Below are 22,753 nucleotides of genomic sequence, written 5' to 3' on the forward strand. Positions count from 1 at the left end.
CAAGTGGTTTCACACTCTTGTAGGAGCATGTGACTCTTGATAAAAAGCCGAAAGAAGTATTGAAAACACTCTTATACATGGCAAGAATTTAGGAATGTATTTCACTCATGATGCAAGATTGGGGCATATTTAAGTTTAGTTAGTGGAGTAAAGAGATATTTTTTAGATTGTCAATAGTTCGAAGATAAAACTAATAATTCACGCCTAATATAGGAGGATTTTCAATACGTCATTCAAGTTAATTGGTACTACTTTGGGCATTGGAAAATCTGCTAAAGTGACAAAGAGTAGGTGTGACCATATGAATAAAGATGAATATATTAAACCAACTTAAAAACCAAAAAATGTTACACCAACAACACACATACAGTAACACACACATTATTCGCGAAGTTAAAATTTTGAATTTTTTTATTCCCCCTTCCTTCAAAGAATAGATAAATGCTCTTAATTTTATGTTAGTTTCACTAACGAGTAGGATATTTTTTAATTACGTTTCAACTATAAAAAATATTTTTATACAAAAAATAAAACGGAGGATAAAGTACGTTATCCCTTACTTCTCAATCTTTACCTTCAAAATCACCATTTTCTTAAAAAAATATACTAACGTCATTGATTGAGCGACATTATTCACTCACTAGATGAAAATAGACCATTCTATTATATAAACAGAAAAATAAAACACTTGATTTTATTTATTTTTATTTGTTTTACCAACTATCAGCAAGTAAAAATTCATTAGCATAAGTCTTGAGATTCACAGCTGATGAACCATTTTTCTTCATAGCTTCCTTAGCTAAGTCGCTCCATTTCTTGGCATTCTTTCTCAATTTCCCCCCTTCTTCGCCGCTTCCCATCACAATCTCTATACACCTCTCAAACTCATCTCTTTCAACAATACCTCCATCACCAATATTTACTCTGACGCCATTCTTCCAAACATCTTGAACAAGCTTCGCGTTACAAAGTTGATCGTTCCAAATTGGACATGCCACGATGGGCACTCCAAAAGCTATGCTCTCTAGAGTGGAATTCCACCCACAATGAGTCAGAAAGCAACCAACAGAAGGGTGTTTCAAAACTTCCACTTGTGAGCACCAACTCACTAACTTTCCCTGCTTTTCTAATTCATCTTTGCAAGTCAACTTTTCCTCTATTTGTCCTTCTCTAGTCACCCACAAAAATGGTCTTCCACATTTCAACAACCCTTGACCAATCTCCTCCATCAATTGACTTGATGCCTCAGTGTAACTACCAAATGCTACATAAATAACTGATCCTTTTGTCATTATATCCAACCAATTCATATAATTCTTTGAACTAATCTCAATCATATCAGCTCGAAAAGAATTATCATCAAGAAAAATTGATGGAATTGAAGGCCCAATTCCAATCATAGTCACATTCTTCAAAATCCTCAAAGCATCAAATTCCAAATCATCAAAAGTATTCACAAGAATTTTTGGATTTTCTTCACTATTCAATATATCAATTTGCCTTTTAATAGACTCAGTTGCCCAATTGTTACACTCCACATCATCAAACACAAAAGAAGGAAAATCAATTGGACTAAGTGGGGGCAATCCTGGTAACTCTATTATTTTATCCTTAGAATCACAATTCTTGAAATAATCAGAATAATCTGTATATCTATAATAATAAATATCAAAAATCGTCGCTGGTTGGATCCAAAATAATGTAGATGGAATATTTAATTCTTTTGCTACTAAACCAGCCCATTCCATAATAACAGTGTAGATAATATGTGTAAAAGGAGTACTATTTTTTGCATTTGATTTAATTAAACTGAAAATAAATTCTGACCCATGAGACTTTATAGAAGAATAATATGAATGAAACTCATTAAATGAGCCTTTGAAATTGCCATCATAGCCATCAGAGAAAGGAGCAAAGCTTAATCCTTCAAAATTTGGAAGTATTTTTATTTTATTGAAAGCTGATAAACTTGTAGATAAAGTAACTTTAATGCCTAAACAAATTAATCGTTTGGATAGTTGAAGAGATGGATTAATATGACCTTGACCTGGAAATATTACAATAAGAACATGAGATTTTTCATTCTTCAGATTTTCCATTTTTTGGTAGGGAAAAGAGAGAATTTTTCTATTGATGCTAATGAAGTAATTTTGCATTTGGTATGTGTATGGTTTTGGAGTTTATATATAAGATAAAAATATTTGAACATAGTAATTGATGACATTTGTGATGACAACATACATCTTGTACTAATTCAATTTATATATTGTTTATTCATAAAAAAAAAAAAAAAGTTGCCCCTGAATTTGTAAAAGATAAGTATTCAGGTAATAATATTTTTTTATTACTCCTTAAAAGTTTTCACTTTTTCGTTTTTTTGTGATCGAACTTCACAATATTAGGATTGAAGGTAAAGAATACTTACCATCCGAGCCATTCATCTTGTTTCAGGAGAATTCTAAGCCTTTACTTTTTGTCACTAATTAATTAATCATTGTGTATTTTATTTAAATTTTTGATAAAAAATTACTTGAATCTGGCATTATACCTAACACATCAATGTGTATTTTATTTATTTTTTTGATAAAAATTACTTGAATCTGGCATTATACCTAACACACTTCTACGGACTTTATCACGTGCCCATCATTCTCAAAGTACTAACAATTCAAATACAAACAAAAACTAAAACTTAACTAATGTCATTAACCAAAATATGATGCTTAATTACTCTTTAATTTGCATAATTGTTTAAATAATTATGCGTACGTAATACGTGTAACATATATAGGCTAAGGTATTACAAGATAAGAACGAAACATATTTTTTTTTATAATGATTCGGATTTTGCATGAATGGGATTTTTGAACTTTTGTGCATCGAACTGTCTTTAATGAATGAGTAAAATCTCATTAACATAAGCTTTGAGATTTACATTTGACGAACCATTATCCTTCATAGCTTCCTTAGCCAAATCCTTCCATTTCTTGGCATTCTTCTTAAGCTCCTCCCTTTTTTCTCCATCTTCCATCACGATATCTATACACCTCTTGAACTCATCTCTTTCGACGACACCTTCTTCACTGGCATTCACTCTGACGCCAATCTTCCAAACATCTTGAACAAGCTTAGCATTGCAACCTTGATCGGTCCACAACGGACACGCCACGATCGACATTCCAGAAGATAGGCTCTCTAAAGTTGAATTCCATCCACAGTGAGTCAAAAAACAACCTAAAGACGGGTGTTGTAACACTTCCACTTGCGAGCACCAACGCATGATTTTCCCTTGTTTTTCTAGTTCCTCTTTACAAGTCAATTTTTCCTCCGGATATCCCCCTTCTTTTTCTTCCCTAATCACCCACAAAAATGGCCTTCCACATTTTACCAATCCTTGACCTATTTCCTCCATCAATTGACTTGATATCTCAGAGTAACTACCAAATGCTATGTAAATAACCGATTCTTTAGTTATTGTATCCAACCAATCCATGTAATTTTTCGAACTCCATCTTAAATCAGCTCCAAATGACTTATCTAAAGGATCATTTCCATCAAGAAAAGCTGAAGGAATTGAAGGACCAATTCCAACCATAGTTAAATTCTTCAATGCCCTCAAAGCATCAAATTCCAAATCATCAAAAGTATTCACGAGTACTCTTGGATTTTCTTCACTATTCAATAAATCAATTTGGTCTATGATAGACTTAACTCCCCAACCATACTTAGAATTCACATCGGTGAACACAAATGAGGGAAAATCACGAGGACTTAGTCGAGGTAATCCTGGAAGATCTACAACTTGATCCTGAGAACAATTCTTGAAACAATCAGCATAGTCAGTGAAGCAATAATAATAAATGTCCAAGACCGTGGCGGGTTGGATCCAAAAAAATGTAGACGGGATATTAATGCCCTTAGCCACTATACCAACCCATGTCATAAGGGTTGTGTAAATGACACGTTTGAAAGGGCGGCCCTCAACCACCCTAGATTCTATGATTTGAGCCACGAATTTAGAACCATGACTTACTAGGGAAGAATAAAATGACTCGAACTCATCTAGCGATCCTTTAAATTTTCCATCATAGCCATCAGAAAAAGGAGTAAAGCTTAATCCTTCAATATTTGGAAGCTTGGAAATACGATTAAAAGTTGTTAGGCTAGTGGAAAAAGTGACTTTTATTCCTAAATTAACTAATTTTTTGGCAAATTGAAGAGATGGATTAATATGACCTTGACCTGGAAATGTTACAAGAAGAACATGACAATCATTCTTCAAGTTCTCCATAATTCTTNATTTAATTTCTTTCTACTATATTTTTTATGTATATTTGAGGTTATTAATTTGTTGTGATTTATAGTACTTTTTGCGCATCATTTTTAAATAATATATGTTATTCATGTTCTAATTCACGTGAATAATCATAAATATTTTCAGTTGTTAATTTATTGTGAATTCTATAACTTTTGACGCTATTGTCAAATAATATATGATACTTCTTTTATTTTAATTAGCCAACCAAATTTTCAATATGATTTTAAAATATTTTCAGTTGCTAATTATTGTAATTTATAGTATTTTTTATGTAATTTTTAATGATATATTTTATTCTATTTGTTTAAATTCATGTGACAATGATAGAATTTTAAGAATCAACTAAATCTTTTTAGAAAATTTAATTTCTTTCTACTATATTTTTTATGTATATTTGAGGTTATTAATTTGTTGTGATTTATAGTACTTTTTGCGCATCATTTTTAAATAATATATGTTATTCATGTTCTAATTCACGTGAATAATCATAAATATTTTCAGTTGTTAATTTATTGTGAATTCTATAACTTTTGACGCTATTGTCAAATAATATATGATACTTCTTTTATTTTAATTAGCCAACCAAATTTTCAATATGATTTTAAAATATTTTCAGTTGCTAATTATTGTAATTTATAGTATTTTTTATGTAATTTTTAATGATATATTTTATTCTATTTGTTTAAATTCATGTGACAATGATAGAATTTTAAGAATCAACTAAATCTTTTTAGAAAATTTAATTTCTTTCTACTATATTTTTTATGTATATTTGAGGTTATTAATTTGTTGTGATTTATAGTACTTTTTGCGCATCATTTTTAAATAATATATGTTATTCATGTTCTAATTCACGTGAATAATCATAAATATTTTCAGTTGTTAATTTATTGTGAATTCTATAACTTTTGACGCTATTGTCAAATAATATATGATACTTCTTTTATTTTAATTAGCCAACCAAATTTTCAATATGATTTTAAAATATTTTCAGTTGCTAATTATTGTAATTTATAGTATTTTTTATGTAATTTTTAATGATATATTTTATTCTATTTGTTTAAATTCATGTGACAATGATAGAATTTTAAGAATCAACTAAATCTTTTTAGAAAATTTAATTTCTTTCTACTATATTTTTTATGTATATTTGAGGTTATTAATTTGTTGTGATTTATAGTACTTTTTGCGCATCATTTTTAAATAATATATGTTATTCATGTTCTAATTCACGTGAATAATCATAAATATTTTCAGTTGTTAATTTATTGTGAATTCTATAACTTTTGACGCTATTGTCAAATAATATATGATACTTCTTTTATTTTAATTAGCCAACCAAATTTTCAATATGATTTTAAAATATTTTCAGTTGCTAATTATTGTAATTTATAGTATTTTTTATGTAATTTTTAATGATATATTTTATTCTATTTGTTTAAATTCATGTGACAATGATAGAATTTTAAGAATCAACTAAATCTTTTTAGAAAATTTAATTTCTTTCTACTATATTTTTTATGTATATTTGAGGTTATTAATTTGTTGTGATTTATAGTACTTTTTGCGCATCATTTTTAAATAATATATGTTATTCATGTTCTAATTCACGTGAATAATCATAAATATTTTCAGTTGTTAATTTATTGTGAATTCTATAACTTTTGACGCTATTGTCAAATAATATATGATACTTCTTTTATTTTAATTAGCCAACCAAATTTTCAATATGATTTTAAAATATTTTCAGTTGCTAATTATTGTAATTTATAGTATTTCTTATGTAATTTTTAATGATATATTTTATTCTATTTGTTTAAATTCATGTGACAATGATAGAATTTTAAGAATCAACTAAATCTTTTTAGAAAATTTAATTTCTTTCTACTATATTTTTTTATGTATATTTGAGGTTATTAATTTGTTGTGATTTATAGTACTTTTTGCGCATCATTTTTAAATAATATATGTTATTCATGTTCTAATTCACGTGAATAATCATAAATATTTTCAGTTGTTAGTTTATTGTGAATTCTATAACTTTTGACGCTATTGTCAAATAATATGTGATACTTCTTTTATTTTAATTAGCCAACCAAATTTTCAATATGATTTTAAAATATTTTCAGTTGCTAATTATTGTAATTTATAGTATTTCTTATGTAATTTTTAATGATATATTTTATTCTATTTGTTTAAATTCATGTGACAATGATAGAATTTTAAGAATCAACTAAATCTTTTTAGAAAATTTAATTTCTTTCTACTATATTTTGTAACTAGAATATAATAAATGGAGTAATTAAATTTGAAAATATTAAATTTTAAGAAATAAAGTGGGAAAAAAAAAACTGTGAGGAACAAATAAAGAAGGAAATGAGAATTGTTAATGGGCAATTGGATAACGAAAAGAAAAATTGAAAAACGTGAAATAGGCAGAAACAAGGGCCCACATTTTTCAGCTTGAGGTAAAGCCAAAGGAAAAGATGGGCGGACTCTTAAGCTGACCTACGTGGCGGTTTTCTATTGAACTTTTAAGCTGATCTACGTGGCGATTTTTGTTTTCGTCGGATTGAGGAACTCTCACTTATTTAGAATGATGATGATGATGATATATATATTTTTTATTTTTTTTTCTATTTTCTACTATATTAGAAGCATGGGTTAAGATTTGGTATCAACATGTCTGCTAAAAGGAATTGAAATTCAAAGCGAGGGCATATTAGACTTTTGAGAGAATTGTCAAGGCAACGTGTCGATCAATCCTGCCTTCTTTTCCAACCGTCATTGTTTTACCGTCTTCTTCCACCTTCTCTTTTCTCAATCATAAATAGAGATGATTGTGAGGTAAATATCATCTCTCTTCTCTATTTTCTTTTTCTTTGTTTTGTTGCTTTCCGCTTTAATTTATTCTCTGCAGTTATTTTGTTGTCGTTGTTTGTTTGTTTGTTTTCCCACCTCTGTTTCTAGATGTATGCTTGATAGTATTGGATGTTGTCACTTAGAGCTTTCAGTATACTCATAAATGTTTTGTTCATGTAAGATTTTTTTTGGATATTGTAACTCTTCAAGAAAGCAAAATTGTTTTGTAGAAGGGGCTTTCTTGACTCTTAGTTGTCTCAGACTCTTTGAAAATATTGATAGGTGCGTGTTGAATTTTTCAAATATAGTGCATTTTTTGGAGGATCTGACACAAATTTGACAATATATTTGGAGAGTCTGAGCAACATAGGTCAATTTTGACCCAAATTGATAACACTTGCATATGTTGCAAAGTCATGTATATGTTATTAAATCCATGGGTCATAGTTATTATTTCTAAATTGTTGATTTCTCATAGTTATATAGGAGTTTAAATTCTGATATGCAAGATGATAAATGAATCTTTGTGATATAAGTTATGACCTAAAACGTCAAAAAGATTGCGCAGACCGAGGAATGATAAAATCTAAATGAACATCTTAAGAGACCAACGGACCACTTGTGTATGTTGTGTTAGCATCGACAATGCTCTTGTGAATTTAAACCAAATGTGTCAATCAAGTGGAAGGCACATTTTAGAGGTTCTTTACATGATAAAGTGCTTTCTCATTATGTAGGCAACTTGAAATCTCTTTAGAAAGAAATCGAATTTATCAAAAAAGATGAAATAAGAATTCAAAATTAAAGGAACAAGATATTTGGTGAAGAGTTCTCTATTATTGGGTTGAATTACAGATATGTGGTCTAGCAAATTTAGGCATATTTGCTACAAAGGTTTGCTCTAACTTGGGTTGCTTTCTTTTGGCAATTGAGAATTTGAGACCAACATTGAGGTATAATTTAGGGATAAGAGTCTAAAAAATACCTTAACTTTGGTCGAATTTGCTGTTGCGATACTAAATTTTCATAAGGACCTATTACCTCTTTAGACTATTTAATACAATATTTTAAACATATATATTTACTCACGTGGACATAAACAATAATGCAAAATTATAAATAGATTCACAATACACACATGTAGCACAAAGTTAATAAGTTTTTTTTTTTTTAAATTGTTGCACTTTTCTCTTAATTGCAATAACGACACAGAGTTTCTTTCAGCAACTAATTTTGTAGATATATATTAGAATATATTTTTGGCAACACTATTATTTACTAATTACGCAGAAAGTTTGGATCAAACGTCAGTTGTATGAGTTCATAAATTTTCTTTCGTTGAATTAATAATTCCATATGTTACTTAAATACAATTTTTTTTAAAAAAAAAATACTATTTTTTCCCTTGCGCTGACACATAGGCGCGCTATATTGTATGAAAAAATTATTCATGTTTTCTTTCAAAAATTTATTATGTTACTTGACATTCTTTAGTTGTGCCTCATTTGTATCACCCACAACATGACTTTTTTACACTATTATTTTTTAAAAATGATTAATTAAAATAAATATTATCATTTGATATTTTTTCTACTTTTATTTCATTAATTATTATTATAATTATAATAATTATTATTATAATTATAATAAAATTAAATAAAACATAAAAAATGTATATAGTTGTTGCCGGAAAATCTTCACCTCCAACAGAATCTCAAGCACATATTGAACNGAAATTTTTAAAATTCAAGAAGAAGAAGAAGAATAGAAGATAAAAAAAATTGTGGTTGAAAAATGAGAGGAAGCCCCTCTATTTGTAGTCAACAAAGGGTAGTATGAGCTAGTATTTTTGTGTCTTATGTGAAAAGTCATGACATTTTCAAGAAGTTACAACCCTTTGAAAAAGTCACAACTATTTGGAAAAGTCACAACTCTTTTGAAAAGTCACAACTCATCGAAAAATCACAATCCTTTAAAAAAAGTCACAATTCATCGAAAAAGTCACAACCTATAGTAATTTAACATTCAAGTTAGGAGTTCATGCTTTTAAGGTAATATATATATACATATAAATTGTTGCGTAAGTTTACACACACATGTGTATTATTTATTTATTTTCAAATACAATTTTTTTTTTTTAAATACTATTTTTTCTTGATGCTGACACATAGGCGCAATATTGTATGAAAAAATTATTCATGTTTTCTTTCAAAAATTTATTATGTTACTTGACATTCTTTAGTTGTGCCTCATTTGTATCACCCACAACATGACTTTTTTACACTATTATTTTTTAAAAATGATTAATTAAAATAAATATTATCATTTGATATTTTTTCTACTTTTATTTCATTAATTATTATTATAATTATAATAATTATTATTATAATTATAATAAAATTAAATAAAACATAAAAAATGTATATAGTTGTTGCCGGAAAATCTTCACCTCCAACAGAATCTCAAGCACATATTGAACAAAGTGGATTTACTTAATTTGTGAGCAGCTTGTATATATTTTTCTTTTCAACATTTTATTTGTTTAGTCAAGTTAAAGAGTTTGTTAGATAATGGAGAGTCAAGTTAGAGAGTTTGTTAGATAGTGGAGAGTTTGTTAGATTATTATTCAGTCGGTTAGAGAGTATGCTAGATTAGTGGATTGCGCTCGAAGTTTTAATCTGTATAAATGCACCAGCTCTTAAACAGAAATACACGTAGAAAAATAGAAATTTTATCTCTGCAAATCAGTCTCTTCTTCTCGTTTTTCTTCATATCAGAAACTCCTTGACTCATATTGTTGAGTGCTCTCTGAAGTTGAAACAACTTTGTTCCATCAGCTTGACCATACCTCTATTCAAGCTCATTCCAAAGATCTGCTGCAGTTTGAGAGTATATCACACACTCAGCTATTTCTGTACTGGGAGAATTGAGTAGCCAAGAAATAACCATTTCGTTGCAACGAATCCATTGCTTTAGCATTTTTGAACCTTTCAGTGGTGCTGGACAAGATCCATTTATGAACCCTAACTTGTTCTTTGCAGACAAGGAAATTAGGATTCCTCTTTTCCAGTTACCATAACTGGATCCATCAAATATGGCGTTAACAAGATGCATACCTGGTGCATCAGAAGCAGAAAGATAATAAGGATGGGATACATTAATCTTGTTGGGATCTTCTATACCTGTGTTAGAAGCTTTTGGATCTGTACTGTCATCTGTATTGTCACCCATTCCAGATCTGTATTACTTAAGAAAATATTTCAAAATATAAAAGGAGAAGAAGTTATTGTAAGAAGTTTGGACATGAGAAGGAACAATGCTATAAATTGGTCGGGTATCCATCACATTTCAATATCAACAAACCAAATCGAGGGAGCTATGAACATCAACAAGTTCATATTGCAGAATCCAGTGAATCATTCATTAATGGAGCAGGAGGAAATGCTTTGTCTAACCTGGTTAATAACCAGAGTTCTTCAAAAGAACAATGTGACAATCTAATTCAGTTGTTTCAGTCAGTCAATGCAGGCAGCGAATTCCAACGTACAGAGAGGTAGTTCAAATGCTTCAATTTCTGAACCAAATGCAACTGTAAATCTAGCTGGTATGAATACTGACTACCAATGTTTTTCCTTTTTTTGTTCAAAAACTCCAAATAACTCATGGATCATTGATTCAGGGGCTACACAACATATGACTTTTGATGAATCCTTGTTAGACGATGTTATTGTTCTTAAGACACTTGTAATGGTCCATCAACCTAGTTCATATAAATTTCCAGTCCATAAGTGTCACGATCCGATTTCTCGAGTCATGATGGCACCTACTATACCTTACCAGTAGGTAAGTCAACCCGTAACCCAGAACATTAAGCAATGAGCAAAAGGGCAGAAACTAGCGAAAACAATAATCTAAACAAGGATAACAAGGCGGAAGCAACCCAAAATAAATATATACAGAAATCCCTCCCAGAACCTGGAAGTCACTAGTACAGAGCTATCTAATAAAGAGTACAAGTCCCAAAAGTGGACCACAACAGAGCGTGNTTTTTAGCTCTAAGTCTCAGAATTCTGTTTGTAATGAAATAGTTGATATCAATGAAACAGTTTCAGTTTTTAACGTTTCTGAGTTAGAGCAATTGTGGCATTGTCTACCTTTTCATGCTATGAAATACATTAAAGGGCTTCCTGTTAAGATTGCAACTCAAAAAGATTTGCCCTGTACTATTTGTCTTTTGGCTAGGCAAACTAAGATACCATTTCCTATTAGTTCCCATTTCCTATTAGTTCAACCTCCTATAAGCATTGTTTTGAGTTAATTCATATAGATACTTGGGGACCATGTCATACACCAACCTATAAAGGTGAAAAATATTTCCTTACAATTGTGGATGATTTTTCTAGGAGTACTTGAACTTTTCTTCTCAATACCAAATCTAGTGCTTTTCCTACACTCCAAACATTCCTATCTCTCGTAGAAAGACAATTTTCTACCAAGGTCAAGATAATAAGATCGGACAATGCTTTTGAATTAGGGACTGGAAATGTTCCTAAGGAATTTTTTTCCTCTCAAGGTATTATTCATCAAACTTCATGTGTAGGAACTCCACAACAAAATGGTTTTGTAGAGCGCAAACATTGACATCTTTTAGAGACTTGTCAGGCACTTTTATTTCAGTCTTATGCACCTAAGAGGTATTGGGGTGATGCTTTATTGACTGCTACCTATTTGATCAATAGGTTCCCTTCCAAAATTCTTCATAACAGATCTCCTTATCATATTCTTTTTGGTCGGCAACCTAATTATGAGTTGCTAAGATGTTTTGGATGCCTTTGTTTTGCTTCTTCACTTCCTCGACAAAGGAATAAGTTGGATCCTAGAGCCATACCTGGTGTTTTTCTTGGCTATCCATTTGGGCAGAAAGGTTACAGGATCTTAAATCTTCTTAACAAACAAGTTTTTAATTATTTCTAGGGATGTGAAGTTCATTGAGACTGTATTTCCTTTTTCCTATCCTATCCCATTGCAAAAATTGTTTCCTTCACATTATCCATCTTTCGATCCTCTTCCATGTTCTATATCTCTTTCTCATGATCCTATCGCGCCATCAATATCATGTACTCCAACCCACCCTATGGACCAACCTAGTATCGCAACTCCCAGTTCACCTATCCAACCTGTGTGTTCTTCCCCTGCTCCTTCTGATTTCACTTCTACACCATTACCATTAGCAGGAGAGCTTGTATTGAGGAAATCTCAAAGAGAGCATCACCGACCTAAGTTCTTGTCAGACTACATTTGTAATGCTACTTTTTTTTATTTTTCCCCTAATCCGCCTTATTTGCCTATTCATTCTTTTTCTTTCTCTGCTTTAACTCAAGACAATCAGAGATCGGTAACCTCTATTTGTCAAATTCAAGAACCTATTTCATACCACCAGGCTATTCAACATCTAGGATGGCAGTCTGCTATGGAACAGGAATTTGCTGCATTGGACTCCAATCATACTTGGGATGTTGTTCCTTTACCTGCAGGAAAGAAGGCACTTGCCTGCAAATGGGTATACAAGGTCAAATTAAAATCAGATGGTTCACTTGAACGACTCAAAGCTAGGCTTGTTGTTCGTGGAGATACTCAATGGAAAGGTTTGGATTACATCAAAACTTTTTTCCCTGTAGTTAAAATAACTACTATTCGATGTATTCTTGCAATTGCAGTGAAACGACATTGGAATTTATATCAATTAGATGTTAATAACACATTTTTACATGGTGAGCTTGATGAAGAAGTGTATATGTGTTTTCCTCCTTGATTCTCTGCTCTTGCTCCTGCTCCTCCTCTACTTCGGAAATCTTTATATGGCCTAAAACATGCATCTCGTCAGTGGTATTCTGGCTTATCATCTTCTTTAGGCACCAGGGGTTTCATCTCATCACTCAATGACTACTCACTTTTCTTCAAAACCACTGGAACTTTAATCACAATTATTCCCGTTTATGTTGACGGCATTATTATCACAGGAGACAATGAGAGTGAAATATCTGAGATCAAGGAATTCCTTCATAATGAGTTCAAAATCAAGGATTTGGGCTTCGCCAGTTATTTTTTGGGATTGGAACTGATTCGTCATAAAAGAGGCCTGCTTATCACACAACGCAAGTTTACTTTGGACTTGTTGGCTGAATTTGATTGCTTGGATGCCAGACCTGCCTCTTCTCCTTTGGATCCAACTCTTAAACTCACTTCCACCTGCGGTCCTCCCCTTTCAGATCCTACTATTTATAGTCGACTGACTGGAAAGTTGAATTTTTTATCGCATACTCGGCCAAATCTCTCATTTGCTGTACAATCTCTCAGTCAATTTATGCAATCGCCATGTTCTAGGCACTACCAAGCAACACTACATACTTTGCGATATCTTTGTCATGACCCCGGGATTGGCTTGTTCATGTCTCCTGCTTCCTCATTTCAAATTCTTGCTTATTGCAACTCCGATTGGGCTACATGCCCTGAATCTCGTCGGTCAGTCAGTGGTTTCTTTTTGAGTTTAGGTGGATCTCCCATCTCGTGGAAATCAAAGAAGCAACCAGTTGTATCTCTTTCCTCCGCAGAGGCGGAGTATCATTCAATGCGTCGACTGGTAACTGAAATTGCTTGGATTGTGCATCTTCTTCAAGATCTATCTGCTCCACCATTGTTGCCTATTCCTCTACATTGTGACAATCAAGTGGCCACTCATATCGCCAAAAATCCAGTTTTTCACGAGAGAACTAAGCATATCGAGTTATATCGAGTTTGATTGTCACTTTGTCCGTGAGAAGCTTTTGGATGGTTTGATTTCCCTCTCATTTGTGCCTTCCTCTTCACAGATAGACGACATTTTTACGAAAGTTTTATCTGGACCTTTACATCGGCATTTGTTAGGCAAGTTGGGTATCAGCTCCGGGACCTCCAACTTGAGGGGGGGGGGAAGGTGGCCGGAAAATCTTCACCTCCAGCAGAATCTCAAGCACATATTCAAAAAAGTGGATTTACTTTATTTGTGCCAAGGGCAGAACAATATTTGCAGCTTGTATATATTTTTCTTTTCAGCATTTTATTTGTTTAGTCAAGTTAAAGAGTTTGCTAGATAGTAGAGAATCAAGTTAGAGAGTTTGTTAGATAGTGGAGAGTTTGTTAGATTATTATTCAGTCAGTTAGAGAGTATGCTAGATTAGTGGATTGCGCTCCAAGTTTTAGTCTGTATAAATGCACCAGCTCTTGAATAGAAATATACCTAGAAAAATAGAGATTTTATCTCTGCAAATCAGTCTCTTCTTCTCGTTTTTCTTCAATAGCTTGAATATCTGGTTGGGGAAAATTGCAAGATGGACAAATAAAAGTTAGCACCTTTAGAATATCTTTCAAAAAATTGATTTTTTTTCTTAATTTATTGCATGATTTTAAGATGGGATATAATCTGTGCCATGCCAATATAAATTATCCAATGAATTTATCCCTGAAAAAACATGAATAGAAATATACCTAGAAAAATTATTATTCAGTCAGTTAGATTATTATTCAGTCAGTTAGAGAGTATGTTAGATTATTATTTCTCTCGTTGCACAACCCACCTATCTTAAATTTCATTTGAGATCAATAAAAACAATTATTACTATTGATTTTTTAAAAATAAAAAATTGTGAAAAAATGTTTCCATTATTTTCAGTTTTCCGTTCTTTTTCTTTTCTTTTGATTTTAATTAATTTTAAGAATTAATAAATGTTGTTTTTTCTGGTGCTGACACGTAAGCGTTTTCACCTTTCCTGTTATATATATATATATNTAACTAATCTAAATATGTATTATTATTTGGATGAATGGAAAATGTTTCCATTATTTTCAGTTTTCCGTTCTTTTTCTTTTCTTTTGATTTTAATTAATTTTAAGAATTAATAAATGTTGTTTTTTCTGGTGCTGACACGTAAGCGTTTTCACCTTTCCTGTTATATATATATATATAGATTACTTGAAGGGTGTTGTGTACATATATACCCCTATTTATCGATAAATTATACGGTATATACAAAATTAAATATTGTTTTAGATACACATATTAAAGGTAAGATAGTTGCATTTGAACTAGGGGTGTGCACTATTCGGATTAAACCGAATAACCAAACCAAATCAAACCGAATATTTATTTGGATTGATTTTTTGTCTTTTCAAATTGGTTTTGGATTAATAAATTACTTTGTTTGGTTTTCTGGTTGGTTTCGGATTTAAAAAAATAAAAACAAAAAAAATGATTATATATATATATATATATAATGCTTAGGTTTAGAATTAAGTTGGAGTTAACCACTTTTGTCCTTTTTTGGTTATTGCTTTTTGATGATGATTACATTTATATTTATTGTTTGAACATCTATAATAGGTATACTTATAAGTATTGTGTTTTAAGTTTTACTTATGATTTATATTAGAAAGTATATTTAAGAGATTAAATATTATTACTTTGGTTATGTTATTAATTATTGACATAACCGAATAACCAAACCGAAAAAAGTCGAACCGAATAGAGGAAAACCAAATCAAACCAAATTTATTTTAGATCAGATTGGGTTACACTTTTACAAAACCAAAAATCAAAAAATCCAAATTGAATAGTGCAAAACCAAACCAAAAAACCGAATGCGCACCCGGCTACGTGTTGTAGTAGCTGAAGTTAAAGTTAGTTTTTTATTAATAAGTTTATGATTTTAAAAAAATCTGAAAACGGAATACACATGTTTTGGCAAAAACAGAATACACATGTTTTTGGCAATTTTATTTGACAATTATTTTGTATTATTTTTTAAAACCTAATGATGTAGTTTCTTTTATTTTGGCTTGGTATTATATATATATTTTTTATATATATATATAAATATATTATTTTTTAAATCATTTTTAACTAATTATTTAAAATATAATTCAGTTTATAACAACTCCCCATATTTCTCTGGTTGCACAACCCACCTATCTTAAATTTCATTTGACAGCAATAAAAACAATTATTAATATTGATTTTTTTTAAAATAAAAAATTGTGAATATTAAATGATAACTAATAACTATTTATTTATTAATCTAAATATGTATTAGTATTTGGATGAATGGAAAATGTTTCCATTATTTTCAGTTTTCCGTTCTTTTTCTTTTCTTTTGATTTTAATTAATTTTAAGAATTAATAAATGTTGTTTTTTCTGGTGCTGACACGTAAGCGTTTTCACCTCTCCTATATATATATATATATATATATATATATATAAGGAGAGGGTTTTGTGTACATATATAGTCCTATTTATCGTTAAATTATACGGTATATATAGAATTAAATATTGTTTTAGATACACATATTAAAGGTAAGACAGTTGCATTTGAACTAGGGGTGTGCACTATTCGGATTAAATCGAATAATCAAACCGAATTTTTATTTGGATTGGTTTTTTGTTTTTTCGGATTGGTTTTGGATTAATAAATTACTTTGTTTGGTTTCGGATTTAAAAAAAATAAAGATCCAAAAAGACCGACTATATATATATATATATAATGCTTAGGTTTAGAATTAAGTTGGAGTTAACCACTTTTGTCGTTTTTTGGTTATTTCCTTTGATGATGATTACATTTATATTTGATGTTTGAACATCTATAATAGGTATACTTATAAGTATTGTGTTTTAAGTTTTACTTATGCTTTTTATTAGAAAGTATATTTAAGAGATTAAATATTATTATTATGGTTATGTTATTAATTATTGACATAACCGAAAAAAGCCGAACCAAATAGAGGAAAACCAAACCAAACCAAATTTATTTTAGATCAAATTGGGTTACACTTTTACAAAACCAAAAATAAAAAAATCCAAATTAAATAGTGCAAAACCAAACCGAAAACCGAATGCACACCCCTGGCTACGTGTTGTAGTAGCTGAAGTTAAAGTTAGTTTTTTATTAATAAGTTTATGATTTTAAAAAAATCTGAAAACGGAATACACATGTTTTGGCAAAAACAGAATACACATGTTTTGGCAATTTTATTTGACAATTATTTTGTATTATTTTTTAAAACCTAATGATGTAGTTTCTTTTATTTTGGCTTGGTATTATATTTTTTAAAATTTTATATATATATATATTATTTTTGAAATCATTTTTAACTAATTATTTAAAATATAATTTAGTTTATAACAACTCCCCATATTTCTCTCTTGCACAACCCACCTTTCTTAAATTTCATTTGAGATCAATAAAAACAATTATTAATATTGATTTTTTAAAAATAAAAAATTGTGAATATTAAATGATAACTAATAACTATTTATTAATTAATCTAAATATGTATTATTATTTGGATGAGTGGAAAATGTTTCCATTATTTTCAGTTTTCCGTTCTTTTTCTTTTCTTTTGATTTTAATTAATTTTAAGAATTAATAAATGTTATTTTTTATGGTGCTGACACGTAAGCGTTTTCACCTCTCCTATTATATATATATAGATTACTTGAAGGGTGTTGTGTACATATATACCCCTATTTATTGATAAATTATATAGTATATATAGAATTAAATATTATTTTAAATACACATATTAAAGATAAGATAGTTGCATTTGAACACGCCTATGCCTCTATTATTGGGTGGTCTAATTATGTGAGCAGATTTGACATTTAGATACTTGCCGGCCAGCATAGAGGAAATACATAAAATCTCCCTCAAACTTGTCACCAAAACTTACTTTAGCACTATAACTTTACGTGCATTTAAATACCCCCTTAAATTACTTGTAAGTGAATTAAATTTCACCTTAATGGCTGACGTGGCAAATTAAAAAGTTTTAGGCGCGTAAAGAGGAAAAAAAAAATTAAAAAGAAAAACAAGTGGATCCCACTTTGTCTTCTTCAACTACTCCTTGTTTCATATCCTCTCTCTCAAATTGTTGACCGTCTCTATTCCCTCGACGGAAAAAATTCTTGATGGAAATTACGGGCTAACAAATTCAATGTTGCTCAATCATGAAGGACATCACCGCCACCCCTTTTTTCCTCGTTCATTACTGCTCCATAAGAGATCAAGTGTTGTGAAATCACCCGATCTCGTCAAAAAAATTCACCACGCCGACGACCTGGACAAAACGCTCGCCATACTCGTTTCCTCGGCTTTCTTCCATTTTTTCTATTTTTTTTCTTTTTATGTGTTTTCATTTTTTCGACAACCACGGTAAATGGTCTGAAAACCTTCAGATCTATCAATTTTGAGCCTAATATAATAAAAATGACTCCGGCACTTGCCGTTGAAGCTCTAGCAATTCCAGCTTCAATGATGATAATATATGTATCGCTCTGTTTCTCTGTTTGACACACAATATTCGTCAATTTATTAGAAATATGTTGTGTGTGTTAGTTTTCTATCCTAGGCTTGTAATGGAGAAGATGGAACGAAGAAGATGAGTACACAGTGAAAAAGAGAACAAAAATATATGGAAAAAGAAAAAAAATGAAAACTAAAAACAGAAAATGACATGGAAAAAGAAAAAAGAAATGAAAACTATTTTTTTCACCTGTTGTCAACGTGCCACTGAGGTGGTGCTGATGTGGAGATCGTGTATATCACCTCCCAACCACGAAATTGGTATTGTATGTATAAGGTGTTATTTAATTCACCTGATATTTCTTTAAGGGGGTGTTTAAACACCTGTAAAGTTACGATGCTAAAGTGAATTTTGTGAACAAGTTTAAGGGTGATTTTATGTATTTCCTCGCCAGCATATGAACTCATTAGAGTCAATAATATACTCATTCATGAATCATGCCATTCAATAATATGTTCATTCATTAGTCGTTTCATTCAATTATGAGGAAAGATGCATATTATATCTTTGTCTCGAAAAGTCAGTTACATACTTAAAATATTATGGTGATTTGTTATACATCTTTACTACAACTGATGTGACAAGAAAATAAAAATAAGTGCGTCAAATAAAAATTAAAGTTAAAAAAAATTAAAAAATAAAAATCCTCCTTACACCCCAACCCCACGCTTCTTCTTCACACCTCATCCATTATCCTCTTCTTGTTCATTCTTTATTTTTCATCACAATTTTTTATTTTTCATCAAAAACCACAAAGTGTGAGACAACGAAACATCGGAAAACCTCCCTCCGGTAAACTGTAGTTAATAAAAATAGAGATAATTAATAAAAAAAACATTAAAGATATAAAATTATAATTTATCACATAATGATATCAATGATATGGCGGCGAGTGTAATACACCACATACTGTGAGAGTGATGTTACATGTATCGGAATAATATTAAATTAACTTTTAAATAGCACATATATGTGATAAATTGTAATGATAATTTAAATATATAACTGAGTTTTCGATACAAGTTCATAAAAAAATTTATGCCTTTTTCCTTCAATTATATATTCATTCATGAGTCATGTCATTCAATATTATTATACTCATTCATGAGTGTCATTCAATAATCTATATATACTAGTAAAGAAAGCTCGGGCGCTACTCAGGCCCAACATTAATAAAGTTATATTGTTACTCTCTCCGTCCCATATTAGATGAGAATCTTACTAAAAATATTTTTTCATATTATTTGAGCACTTATTAAATTAGGATAGAATTAATTAATTCTTTTCCATTTTACCCCTTCAATTAATATCACCATTCCTATATTGTATGTGTATTTTTTGTAACTCATTTCAATGTGCATTGATATAAACAAAGGGCAAAATGGTGAAGTCTTCCAATGTATTAATGATTTCTTAATCACCGTTTAAAGTTGGAAGTGCCCATCTAATATGGGATGGAGGGAGTATAGTTTATGTATTGTTATAAAATTAGTAAAGATTGTTATAATATATTTTGCTCATAAGTGAGTTAATACAGAAACTTATTTGTCATTTTCCTTTTTAATTTCAATTTTAAATAGCAAATAAATGTAGCGATAAGATTGAGGGTAGAAATGAAGCATATCTTTCTAAATTTAAGTAAAAATAAACAGAGTAGAAGTAACATTAGGGTTATCGATAGGACGATTCATTCGGTTATTTTTAAAAAAATTATATCATTCAATTTTTCGGCTATTTTATAATGTATAACCAAAATTAAAATTTTAAAATCATCCCAATCCTAATTTATGTGACAGAAGCAGTACAAAAATTAGTCTTTTTTTTGTTGTCTTGTAGATATTTTAAGTTATTATTTATTGTAAATTATAGTACTTTTTATTAAAGTTTTTAATAACATATGTTACTTTTTATGTTTGAGAGTTAAACTAACTTTTTTTTATATGTCTTTTAATTTTATGTGTTTTGTCCTTTTCCATTTTGAAAAATCAATACTCTCTCCATTTTATTTTATATGTCATTTCTTTTTATAAATATATTGGTTATTCCCTCTTCTTATTGGAACAGATGTTGACTTGTGGTGAATACTTATTCCCTCTTCTTATATAGTAATTCATTCGATTATTTTAAAAAAAATATATGTCATTCAATTTTTCGGCTATTTTATAATGTATAACCAAAATTAAAATTTTAAAATCATCCCAATCCTAATTTATGTGACAGAAGCAGTACAAAAATTAGTCTTTTTTTGTTGTCTTGTAGATATTTTAAGTTATTATTTATTGTAAATTATAGTACTTTTTATTAAAGTTTTTAATAACATATGTTACTTTTTATGTTTGAGAGTTAAACCAACTTTTTTTTATATGTCTTTTAATTTATATGTGTTTTGTCCTTTTCGATTTTGAAAAACCAATACTCTCTCCATTTTATTTTATATGTCATTTTTTTTTTATAAATATATTGGTTATTCTCTCTTCTTATTGGAACACATGTTGACTTGTGGTGAATACTTATTCCCTCTTCTTATATAGTAAAAAAATATATTGGTTATTCCCTCTTCTTATTGGAACACATGTTGACTTGTGGTGAATACTTATTCCCTCTTCTTATATAGTAAAATAATAATATAAAGGAGAAACATAGAAAATATGATGTGGCATCTCTCTATGGCCTCCATTCATATTTATATTAATTCTCCTTTTATAGAGATTTTTTAAAATTCTTTTCATTAAATATTTTATTTATTAAATTAAAAAAATCATATTTACTATTCTAATTATATCTAATGAGTTACAAAAAACATCCATCTATTCATATTCTCTATTTAAATAACATGTCTCTTCAACTTATTCTTATGGATTATCAAATCTATAAATTACAATCACCCATGGAGATGTTGAATATTCATTTTTCATTTTCTCATTCTTTCTTTCCATTAGTGTAGTTTTTTTCTCATTTTTTCTTTCTATTAGTGTAGTTTTTTTTCTCATTCTTTCTTTCTAATAGTGTAGTTTTTTTTCTCTTTTTTAAGAAAAATAAATAAATTATCTTCTTCGTTTCCATAAAAAATCATAGAAAAGATAGTGACATGATATGTTCTTCACTTTGATGAAGATCAAAGATATATTCTTCAAACTTTAAAGATTCATTATAAAGAGATGTTCACATTAATTTAGTACAAGATCATCAAAAAGAGAGATGATCATATTAGTATAAAGTTTGAATGTTATCAATATTTTAAAGATTCATTAATGTATTGTTTTGATTTCAATATTCTAAAATTTTGCCATGCTTGAAAGGTATATTATATTAGCTATGGTACATTTCTCTTAGCTATTACATATTGTTGTACTTAAAAATCTATATATAATACAAGCTAGATGTTAGAGAAGTGAAGTTGCACCTCTCTTTGGCCAAAGATTCTATTTATCCTTTTTCCTCAATTTTTTTGACAATTTTCCATATTTTTCTACTTACTTATTATTATACAAAAAATAAATATATCAACTACTGCTCCTCTATTTATTGTTATACTTAAATGTCTGAAAAATTATTTACACTCATTATTATTCTTTGTTACAAAAAATTAAAAGTGTCAATATTTACCACTTTAATATTTCAAGATATTTTTCTCTTTTTTTATTGTATTTTTTTCCTCTTTCAATTTAATTTGTTGAACACAAAAAGAGAAGAAGTTTATTTGATTGCTTTCCTAATAAAACTTAAACACCCAACAAATGTTGAATAGTACATGAGTTTTTTTTTGTCTTCATTATTTTATTTTTTCCTTCTTTTATTTATTTTAAAATTCTTATCTCCATAACTTATACCTAATTGAACTTTTACTTTAATTAATATTATTAACTCTTTTTTTAAAATTTTCATATTCATAACCCCCAACTATTTAATTTCAAAATTTAAGGTACCTTATGATATTAATTTCTTCAATTTTGTATATATAAATTCTTATTTTTTGTTTCATTAGATTCCTACTCAAGATTATTATTTATATTTCATATTTAAAATAGTGATATTCTATTTTATTGTTGTAGTATCATATTTATACTTTAGTTTGACTCCATGAAAAGGCTCTTGGATATGGATAGAAGGGGTGCCTGATAAAAGCTCAAAAATAATTACATTGATTATCTGATTTTTTATCATCTTTGTTTTTTGTGATT

General features: G+C 29.3%; 2 protein-coding genes across 2 annotated transcripts; both read right to left on the bottom strand.

Moving 5' to 3' along the window:
- Positions 1-643: 643 nt before the first annotated feature.
- LOC125851199 (UDP-glycosyltransferase 75C1-like) lies at positions 644-2,146 on the bottom strand. Its single transcript, XM_049530977.1, has one exon. The coding sequence runs from the start codon at positions 2,097-2,099 to the stop codon at positions 714-716; it is 1,386 nt and encodes a 461-aa protein (XP_049386934.1). The 5' UTR covers positions 2,100-2,146; the 3' UTR covers positions 644-713.
- A 679-nt stretch (positions 2,147-2,825) lies between these two features.
- Positions 2,826-4,292, bottom strand: LOC125851198 (UDP-glycosyltransferase 75C1-like). The gene has a single exon (XM_049530976.1). The coding sequence runs from the start codon at positions 4,289-4,291 to the stop codon at positions 2,891-2,893; it is 1,401 nt and encodes a 466-aa protein (XP_049386933.1). The 5' UTR covers position 4,292; the 3' UTR covers positions 2,826-2,890.
- Positions 4,293-22,753: the final 18,461 nt, after the last annotated feature.

Source organism: Solanum stenotomum, unplaced genomic scaffold, assembly GCF_019186545.1.
Source record: "Solanum stenotomum isolate F172 unplaced genomic scaffold, ASM1918654v1 scaffold23267, whole genome shotgun sequence".
In the NCBI taxonomy this organism is placed as follows: domain Eukaryota; kingdom Viridiplantae; phylum Streptophyta; class Magnoliopsida; order Solanales; family Solanaceae; genus Solanum; species Solanum stenotomum.

What these genes read in the sequence shown, in the direction of transcription:
- LOC125851198 (XM_049530976.1), bottom strand. Translation starts at nt 4,291, where the DNA reads ATGGAGAACTTGAAGAATGATTGTCATGTTCTTCTTGTAACATTTCCA.
- LOC125851199 (XM_049530977.1), bottom strand. Translation starts at nt 2,099, where the DNA reads ATGGAAAATCTGAAGAATGAAAAATCTCATGTTCTTATTGTAATATTT.